This window comes from Chanos chanos, chromosome 7, assembly GCF_902362185.1.
Source record: "Chanos chanos chromosome 7, fChaCha1.1, whole genome shotgun sequence".
Taxonomy (NCBI): domain Eukaryota; kingdom Metazoa; phylum Chordata; class Actinopteri; order Gonorynchiformes; family Chanidae; genus Chanos; species Chanos chanos.
Window position 1 is genome coordinate 21,433,861 of NC_044501.1, and position 10,514 is coordinate 21,444,374.

Below are 10,514 nucleotides of genomic sequence, written 5' to 3' on the forward strand. Positions count from 1 at the left end.
ACTGTTGTGGCCTGTAAAGCCCTTTGAGACTGTAAACAGTGATATTGGGCTCTAAATAAACTTGAACTTGAACTTGAACTTAAGTTCAAGTTTAATTTTATTTGTATAGCATTTTTTACAATCAAAAATTGTCTTACAGCAGCCTTACAGAGATCAGTGCCTAACCCCCAGTGAGCAAGCCTAAGGAAATAGTGGCAAGGAATAACTCCCTAATGAATTCATCCATGAATGTGAGAACTTAAGTGCATAAGATTTGTGAAAATAAGGACACATCTGAATAGGTGCACTGCACTGTAATTGAAGACAGTCATCACATGATCATAAATTCATTGGATCACTTCAATGTCAACCTTCAACTTTCAACCTTCCACTGATGCACTTCCCATGCCCTGTGTCAAATCTCAATGTTTGATAGTCTTGTCTGCCATTTTAATCTATCCAACATTCTGATTCAGAAGACCTAACAAGTTACGGACTGTGTGTAACAAAATGCACACATAGAACACATTTAGCTTTTTTCTTTAGTGTAGTTTCATCAGTGCATGAAGCTAAGCAAGGAAAACAGCACTGGAACTTTACAAAGAGTGGAACTCCAGAGCATGCATTTATGTGCCCTGTTCTTTATATCAACTGGTTTGTGGTCAAGTTAGTGATATTCCCTGCATTCTTCACACATGGTTAAAAAGAAGACCAGGGTGTCACTCATTAAAGCACTTTTCCACCTCCTTCTGGGAGCAATCCATAGGATTTTAACTGTGATTTGACCGGACTGTTAGAACAGGAGTCTGTTAGCAGAGGAGCTTGATCAAGGAATCAGTCTGAGGAGGAGCTGGATCGAGGACTCAGTCTGAGTTTGATGGGGTGTGTAGGAGCCAATATTCCATTAGTATTCAATACCAGAGGCACCTGACCAGAGAGAGACAGAGAAACAGAAGTTTATTTGGGACACTGATTGTAGTGAAGTAGTGAAACTGACAGGAGCAGTGGTGACTGAACATTATTGTCATATAACTGAAGACAGCAATGGTAAGTGTTGTAGAAGAGGTGATTTAAGAAGTCAGTAACAGCAGTAGTAGTTGAAATGTCTGTCGTGTAGTGAGAGTGTTAACATAATGTAATGTTAGTAACACTAATCGCTAGGGGTGTGCATCTCTCCCTTGTAAGATGATCCAATACGTACGTAGATACGTGGGCTACAATGCGATTCAGGGACGATACATTTAAATATGGAACAAGTCAGTGCGATTCAATGCAATGTGATACGATGCAATCTGATACAGTATTTACCATTTGTTAATGTAGGCATTGCGTTTTCCATTATAAATTAAAATAAGCCAATTCCATAAAAGTGGCATTGCTTATCTTCAAATAGATATATTTCATAGAAGACAAGGGAATCCCAAGTATTTTCATTACTTTATAGCATGGCAAAAAATGGAAGACAAATGTATCATTTCAGTATGACAGAGTAGCCCATTAGGGCCACACTGAGGGGGCAAATTTTTGAGAGTTCGAGTGTAAGTTCATAATATTACGAGAATAAAGTCGTAATTTTATGAGAAAATACGTCATGATAATGTGGTGCCGCTGTGCCAGTATACTAAAGTATAACTTCACAAGATGCTCCATGTTCCTCATTTTAATGTAGTCAGCAGGCTGCTTTCTGATACTTGCCCTCTAAAATAACATGTAGCTGAACATTGCAACTTTATTCTCTCAATAATGACTTTTTCTCGTAAAATTACAACTTTATTCTAGTAATATTAGGCTGTGACTTTTTTCTTGTAAAATTACGACTTTATCCTCCTCCAATGTGGCCCTAATACTCTGCTGTATTTCAGAATTACATGTCATTGTGTCTGATACTTTTCCAATAGACACAGTTAGACAAAAATGTATGAACAAACATTGACATTACCACTGTACTTAATCACAGTTCTACGAAGCTTACAAATGGCCAGACTTTTGTCCAATTTTCATTCCTTCTTATAAAGTCCAAATGTCTTCCAAACTTCAGATTTTAGATTTAATGGCGCACTGTAAACCTTGTTGGACATGTTGTTCTTGTTTTTACCTCCAAGCAATACTAACATTACTCTCGTAAAAGGTAAAAGGTCAACGTGAGATGCTGTGCAGAATTACTAACGAATGAGAGGCAGTCATTATATTGAAAGTAACATGATTTGTAATGTGAGTCTTCCGCAGCAGCTAGAATTACCAGCAAAGCTTTAGTCAACCGAATCGTAACTTTAGAATTGGGCCATCGACCGATTCATGGGACATTTAGGTCGACCCAGGGGTCCACGTATCGATGTAGTCACACCTTTAACATTAAAGCCCGTTTCCAATTGATATCGGTGAATTGTTACACCCCTACTAATTGCTACATTAGTAAAGGAGTTGCTTAAGTATTGGTCACTGAGAGCAGTGCAGGAGGAAAGAGACAAAGGTATTTTAATACTTTTGTCAGAGTTGTAGCTGCAGTAGCATCAACAACAGTGTTATGAGACAGCACAGGTCTAATTAATACTCTAGCTGAAGACAAAAGCAATAATAATAATGATAATAATAATAATAATAATAATAATAATAATGGTATCAGAAGTGGTCATAGTACCTCCAGTGCTAGTAACAGTAATACTAATAAACTGATGGTATTAATGAAGGTAATATTAATAGCATAAGCATCAGTATTAATGTTGTTGTTTGTGTGTATAAAACCAATCATTAACAGTGGATGTTGCAGCTCTGGCCTGGCATGGAGTAACTGTCCTCTTTGTACTAAAAGACACATTACTATCATTACCTCCACAAAGGAAGTTATGTTTACGGTGCAGTTTGTTTGTTGGTTTCTGTGTCCGTTTGTTAGCAGGATTACAGAAAAACTACCAGGTTGATTTTCATGAAACTTGGTAGAAGGATGTAGCGTGGGCCATGGAAGAACCCATTAAATTTGGGAGTAGACCATGTATTACTTTCCACTTTCGTTAACATTGCGAGGGCAAATATGAGCTGAATTTGTCGCGCATGCACACACCCATCGTGATTACAGTGAATGGTGTGCCATGACTACACATACAACATAACATAACAGTCACCTCAGACATCACTGCAGAAACAGACACAGCAGGTATGAAAGAAATAGGCGACATCTAAATTGTCCTTATTGTTTTTTCCAAGTTAATATGATCAAAGTACGCCTATTTAAATGTTATTATGGGCTAGCGTAATGTGCATAATCGCTAATCATTTTGTACAAGTGGCTTTCACAATCATACATTCTGACTTTTTTGTTCTAATAGTTTCGGAAATATATTCAGACATATATAGTGTCACGCCTTGTGCTCACACTAGAGGGCACACCGTTGCCAGGAGGCAATCTGAGAGACTCTAAAACTCGCCGTTTGAGACAATGCGATTAGCAAGTCGCAGAAGGCTGTGATTTAGGATATATGTTATGCGTTATGACTGAGCAAAACCTCAACATTAGCCACTAAAATGTGGGCTATTACCAAACATCTGTAACCTGGAACATTTGTTTTTTAAAAAAAAAGAAAACTCTCAAGCCTTCATAGCATCAAATGTAGCCTGTAGACTACCAGGTAATATTTTATTTTCTCCTTTTTTTCATTGCGACAAGGTCCTCTGCTGCCAACTTGAAATCAAATGTGTCCAATGTGTCTTTGCAGTTTGCAATGCGCATAACTCTCTCCTCCCCTCTCCACTTAGGGATAGCCTTTGCTATAGCCACGTTTTGTATGTGCATTATGACCAGCAGGTCTTTGAATTATCATTTTTTAAAATGGATTTTACCAGGCAAAAACCGGTAATTACAGTAACAGAAACTCTGGTATGAAGCAATTCATATCTTCAAGTTCTCATCCTTGCATTAGAATCCAGAGCAGTTAGTATTTTGATGGTGTGTCATATGGTAATGCTCCATCACACGCTTTAAATCTAATACACAGTGAATACTGAACTGAAGCTTGACTTTAAAAAATTATATCACAAATCAAATCGCAATCGCAATATCTGTCAGAAAAATCGCGATTAGATATTTTCCCCTAGTTGTTGGTGTTTGCCTCATCCTGTTCATCTCATCTCTTTAAGCTAATGTGCTCTTAATTACTCTTGAACCTCACATATAGGGGTTGCGGTTGCAGATTTGAATATCATAGAGGAGTGGACCATTGGCCTTGGCGGAGGTCTGTGCTCTCTAAGTGCCCTTCTAGTTATTACTTGCATTAAATAGCTGCTATTGTTGTAATGATACATAGCATGTGAATTGTTCTTGTGGTACTGCTTGATAGATAATGATGCCACCTATTGTTATTTTAGCAGTTTGTGTCAGTTGTAGCGTTAGCAGTGGTAAAGCTTTTAGATATTGTAGCAGAACTATTAGAACCGTGTTAGTGGCTACAGAATCAGTAGTAATGGTTGTACTAAATATGCTGGCTTTAGTAGTAGTAACAGTCGTAATTACTTTAGTCACTGTGCTGGTAGCAATAACAATAATAATGGTTGTAGTAAATATGCTGGCTTTAGTTGTAGTAACAGTAGTAATCACTTTGGTCATTGTGTTAGTGGTAATAACAGTAGTAATGGGTGTAGTAAGTATGCTAGCTTAAGTAGCAATAACAGTAGTAATCACTTTGGTCACTGTGTTGGTAGTAATAACAGTAGTAAAGGGTATAGTACATGCGTTGGTACTAGTAGCAGTAGTAATCGCTTTTTTTAATTGTGTTGGTAGTAGCAGCAGCATCAGTGGTTTTAGTAATTGTGCTAGCTGAAATAATAACAGTAGAAATGGTGGTAATAATTCTTTAACTGGGGTAGTGACAAGTTAATTTAAAGTTATTTGCTGTGGTGAAAATTTTAGGACTGGTCGTAACAGTTTTGCACACGTTGTTCTCTGCATAGTTGCATTAGATTTTGTAACAGTGGTAGTTGTAGTTTTAGCAGTTACAATAATAACAGTTCTTACTCACCCGTGTCTCAGGACACACATGAACGTCAAATCTCTGTAATATCTCTGTAATGACCAGCTTCATGCTCACTAAGGCAAATCTCATCCCAATGCAGTTCCTGGGCCCCGCCCCAAAAGGCATATACGTGTACGGGTCAATACTCTCTTTGTTTTCTTTACTGAATCTGATATACACAAGACAAGAAATAATCAGATAAACAGATAATGAGGGAGAGGGAACTGTATTTTGAAAGTTTGCAATACATTTCACATTTTTCAGGATTACTTCTGTCTCTCTCTCTCTCTCTCTCTCTCTCTCTCTCTCTCTCTCTCTCTGTGACCTACCTGTCTGGGTTGAACTTTTCTGGGTCAGGCCAGATTTCAGGGTCTCTGTGGAGGGCATAGATGGGCACAATGACAGCTGTTCCCCCAGGGATTGTGACCCCATTGATCTCCACAGTTTTCTTGCAAACTCTCTCAAGCCGACCAGCAATAGGATATAACCTCAAAGACTCATTCAGCACATCATCCAAATACTCCATCTGCATCAGCATGTCATACTGCACAGGGGCCTGTGTGGAAACAAAAAACATAAAGAACATAAATACACAAATAAATCCTGATCTCCTCAGATATTTGAAACTGCACTCATGCACCCTTGTGCCTGTCCACAAGAGCACCTTGTTGGGGAAAGTTTGGTCAATCTCCTCCTGAAGTTTCCTCATGGTCTGTGGGTGAGTGGCCAGATTATAGAAGAGGAAGGTCAGAGTGCTGCTAGTAGTCTCATAACCAGCAAATATGAATGTCATTGCTTGGGATAGAATCTCATGATCAGTGAGGCCTACAGAAACACAAACATTAAATTAGCAGCTATGCTTACAATATCACGGTCTTATATAACACACACACACACACACCTGTTTCCTCTGTCTTACTGTGTCCATTTTTCTCTGGTTTCTGAGAGTCCACCATCAGCTGCATGAAGTCCACCCGCGTCTACAGGAATAGATGGAGAAAGATGATTGACTCTAGAGGTAAATAAATAATTTTGTCACGCATAAGATCAATAGTGTTGCGCCAGGAAGAGAGGGTATTTTGTTTGGGACAGTGTTGAGGAGAACTAAGAGAGTTGCATATATGGATAGATAGATAGATAAAAAGATAGATAGATAGATAGATAGATAGATAGATAGATAGATAGATAGATAGAGATATTATATGTGCCTGTGTGTGTGTGTACATGTATATACATATGTGTGTGTGTGTGTGTGTGTGTGTGAAATGACACATATATGTGTGCAAATAAAATAAGTATATTTTGTCAAGTTTCTCAATAATTTGCTCCACAAACCTGATGGTCATTAGCAACCCTATTAGACTTAATCTTCTGCAGAGATGCATAGAAGAAGTCAGTCGCAGAAGATGGAAAAAAGGAGACATTCATTTTCTCCAGCAGAGGCACAACAAAGGGGAGGAGAACTAAGAGAATAGAAGACAGAACAACCAAACTGTTTTCATCATGCAAAAATATTGTTATAGATTTAAAAAAATGATACTTTGAAGAGACCTTACATGTTATGACGAACAGTGGACTAAGGGGGTCAAAGTTGAGCATTTTTTTGATGTTGTTCACAAAGGGGTCTTTGGGGTTGTTGAGTGAATCGATGTTGACACTGAAAGCTGTGTTGGTCACCACATCCATACTGTATGCCCCAAAGAGTCTGGAACCAGAGAATACAGGACTTTATTAGCCTAAAGGATTTTTTTAGTAGAAACATGGACCATGCTAGAATAGGACTGAGGATCAGCACAAGCATTTAGGACAAAAGGATGAAGATAATTGTCATAATAAACACAATGACAAAAATGAATTTTTATTCATCTTAGTTAAAGTGTAACTGCCAAACTTCCAAGATGTGAAAATACAGTGTGAAGATGAAACAAAAACCATGTGTCACAATCCAGCCTGGTCCTTCCAATGTTTAGCCACGTTTTTCCTCTCTCCCGTTTTGTGTTCTGTTTCCTGGGTTCCACTCCACATTTTTGTATTTGCACCAATCACCTGCTTTCCCTCTACTCACCTGTTCACCATTCTCTCATTAGTCTGTGTTTTAAAAGCCTTTTCTCACCGCTCATTTCTTGCCAGATTATCCTCGCCACTTTTTGGAAGGTTCTCTCGCAGTTTCATGTATGTTTTTCTGATTCTTGCTCATGTTTTTGACTTCTGCCTGTTCCTGGATTTTGCTCTTGTCTTGCCCTTTTGGTTTTTGTGATTGCCTGGACTGTTTCTGCCCTCCTCGTCTTTGACCTGTGCCTGCTGACTTTTGATTACTGCTTTGCCCTCCTCTGTACCTCTGCCTTCTGTATTGGACTGACCTATAGTTATTTAGAACTCTGCCTGGACTCTAACCACATTTTTGCCTGATCCTCATTTGTTTTTGTTTTTGCTGGAATTTTTGATCATTAAAATCACCTTTTTTAATACAATCTCTCAAGAGTCTGCATTTGGGTCCATATTCTGTATCCCAGGCCTCACAGGCCGTGACACCATGACAACCACACTTTAATACAAAGAATTTCCAAGTCTTACAATACACAGAGCAACACTCACTGCATTGTCTGGCATTTAACTAGTAAATGCAAAGCTGTGTTTATTCTGTTTATGTACCAGCCTGTTTAAATACCAGCCTCTTTGTCTGATAATAAGTAATCTTACATGTTCAACTATGAACCCTCTGGTGTATTCAGGGTCATGAGCACAATCTTCTTTAGTCTTTAAAGACTTTAGTCTTTATAAGACGTATATTGTGATAATAATCAATATTGACGAATGTGAAAAAATATTCTAATAATATTTTTGGACATATCAACATCCATAGGTTAGCACATATAATAAAGTTGTAGTGGAGGACAGGATTAAATATTCTGAATAACTCTTAAACTGTTTTGAGAATAGTGAGGCACATGTCTGTAAGTGGAACATATGCTCCAATGTGTTATGTGAATGTAGTGAGAATAGTGTTACTCCAAACTTTCATGTATCTGAGAGGGACTCACTCTTTAAAGTCAGCAGCTTCACCCAGGTCAGCTTTCCTCTGTAGAGTCTTCATTAATGTATTAGAGTTCTTCTTCATGATCCCAAACATCTGAGAACACAGACTGGGCTTACTCTTCAGTGTATGAGTCTATACAGTCATTAACATACAGTTTATTGCATAGAATATCTTACCAGCATAGATATAACAAGGACCTCTCTCTCAAAATGTTCTTAAATATTTAAGGGTATGAAAGAGCACGGAAAATATAATCTACGTTTCAGTCCATTATTGTTTGTAGTAATCTGCCATAAAATCTGCCATTGATGAAAAGCTTTACCCTCAAACACACATCTCACTTTTTACATATTTAATTTTTTAACAAATGAAAGCACACATCTGTTGTTTCTTGTGCCAGTGAAAAACTTTAAATAAATAAAATACACATCTCATTTTTATAAGTGAAAAACAGAAAATGAATGAATCACATATCTAATTTCTTTACCAGTGGAAAATAATAAACATCTGGATCTATGCACTCAAAAAACAATAACTGGAAAATCAGTAACAGTTTGCTTTTCAAATTGGTGTCCTTTTCATTTCCAGTTTGCGTTTTTCAAAAGAGGACAATGAAAAGTGATTTTGATTTGAACTGTTTAAGGTACTGCAGTGCTGGATGGAAACAAAAACATAGCGCCCTCACCTCTTTTAGTCTCCCACTGGTGAAAGAGGGGGAGAGGATGGTGCGAATTCTCCGCCACTGCTCATCCTCTGCTGCACCTACACCATCGTTGAGCACACCATTCAGACGAAAATTCTGCCAGCAAGAGAGCATGCTTTTAACAGTAGTGATATGCTCTTTTTCTTTTGTAAATCCAGTCATTAGTATTATATACTAACAATATTGAGTCCAGTAACATTAATGCAGACTGGACCAATACCAAGCACAGCATTAGGAAGGGAGTATTAGAGAGCATTAAAAAGGACCTCATAAATGGAATCAAGTTTGATTATAACCTTTCCATAGTGTGCTAGTAACGTTTAATTAAAAATACAAACAACAGAATAACCTGGTACTGATCCTTCTTTTGTTAAACACAGTGACATTGTTATTGTTAATTTTATTTAGTCTGTGTTAAGTCTCAAAAGGCATGTTTTGTCTTACTCTTCTGTTGGTGAAGAGGGAGTAACATTCTTTGATAAGGATGGTTTTGATGATGGCTGTATCCATTATACAGAGAACACGCTGTCTGCCATCATAGATCCTGAGAATGAAACATAAATTACTGGATTGTTCTAAGGACACAGACTGTGTATTGAAACAATACACACTTACTCCTCAAGAACAAGAGATCTGTTCTGTTAAGAAGTTCTACAGAGAGTTTTACATGTTAACAAAATGTTCCTATTCTAGGTCAAGTGTAATGAGACAACCACTCGGGAATTATTTTTGTGATGAGACAGTTTGAACACACTTAAGCATGCAAGACAACCACATTCTGTACCACAATGTATAGCATTAATTTGGAATCTTTGAATAATATATATGAAACATTTAATGTACAGCATAATCAGTATGTCAGTATATATTTGTTTCTAACTAATTTGGTGGTGATGAGTGTTCCCTGTTTTTAATGGCAGAGATCAGGGTGGAACACTTACCCCCATATTTTGCCATATTTTCTGGAACATTCCACGTCAAAATTCAACACACCCTGACACAACAAAAGTACCATCCTATTAATTGTGAGGTGTCATAACAGGTTGTTTCCCAGTTATTTCACACCATTCCCACAAAGATCCTCAGTTTCCATAACAGGGAAGGAATACCCTGTTAGAGTGATAAGACTGATCTTCAGACATAAGCTTTAATATCAGCCAACAGTACTGAGATATAAACCTTCCCTATTACAGTACATCATCGGATCTTCACATTGTAACACAACACCAGTCTATGGCAGTGAAATACAAACCTTCCTGTATTGCAGAAGAGTTCCAAAAAATGGCAGTGGTTTTGGGCCAGGGATTCCCAGTTTCTCAAACTGCCCATAAGGCCAGTACCCGTACCTGACAAATGATGCCAGAACACTGTCAGAGTCTATAGTAACACATTAATATACACATTTAAGGAGGAATCACGAGACAGTCTACTCACAAAACCACTAGTCCCAGGAATAAAAGGAGCAAAACCCCAGTCTCTGTCAGAAAAAAAGACAGAACATCCATCCTGATCAACTTCTGGTCTGTTGGACTGCTGAACGTCTTGGTTCTCACCACTGAATTCCACACCAACCTCTAAAGAGTCAGAGATGCCAGGTGCCCTTTTAAACCTGAATCACATCCAGAGTGAATGATTAACTAGACTACAACACACTGCAGAAACTGCATCAAACACATTGTAAGGTTAGGCTAGGTCACTATGCCTTGAGAGCTGCTTCATCTTTCATATACAGACTTCTCTTATATGATTCACAGATTTACACTCCCAATACTCACTCTGTGCATTCATACAT

General features: G+C 38.0%; 1 protein-coding gene across 2 annotated transcripts; it reads right to left on the reverse strand.

Annotated features, from left to right (window-relative positions):
* Positions 1–278: 278 nt before the first annotated feature.
* Positions 279–10,292, reverse strand: LOC115817224 (cytochrome P450 3A27). Of its 2 annotated transcripts, XM_030780492.1 has the most exons (13): positions 10,157–10,292; positions 9,975–10,068; positions 9,664–9,716; positions 9,167–9,266; positions 8,705–8,818; positions 8,024–8,112; positions 6,539–6,687; positions 6,318–6,445; positions 5,884–5,962; positions 5,647–5,807; positions 5,312–5,538; positions 4,989–5,151; positions 279–906 (listed from the first exon to the last, which is right to left on the reverse strand). In XM_030780492.1, exons 1-13 carry the CDS (start codon positions 10,225–10,227, stop codon positions 814–816), a joined length of 1,521 nt encoding a protein of 506 aa, XP_030636352.1. In that variant the 5' UTR covers positions 10,228–10,292; the 3' UTR covers positions 279–813. The 2 variants fall into 2 exon arrangements, with proteins under 2 accessions (XP_030636352.1, XP_030636353.1); XM_030780493.1 differs by lacking the exon at positions 10,157–10,292 and having other exon boundaries at positions 9,167–9,267.
* Between the last annotated feature and the right edge of the window lie 222 nt (positions 10,293–10,514).

Excerpts from the sequence above, each read along its gene's own strand:
- LOC115817224 (XM_030780492.1), bottom strand. The coding sequence starts at position 10,227 with ATGGATGTTCTGTCTTTTTTTCTGACAGAGACTGGGGTTTTGCTCCTT. Across the intron at positions 10,069-10,156 it reads TTCCTGGGACTAGTGGTTTT|GTACGGGTACTGGCCTTATG; the intron begins GTGAGTAGACTG and ends ATCATTTGTCAG. Across the intron at positions 6,688-8,023 it reads GAAGCTGCTGACTTTAAAGA|ACTCTTTGGGGCATACAGTA; the intron begins GTGAGTCCCTCT and ends CTCTGGTTCCAG.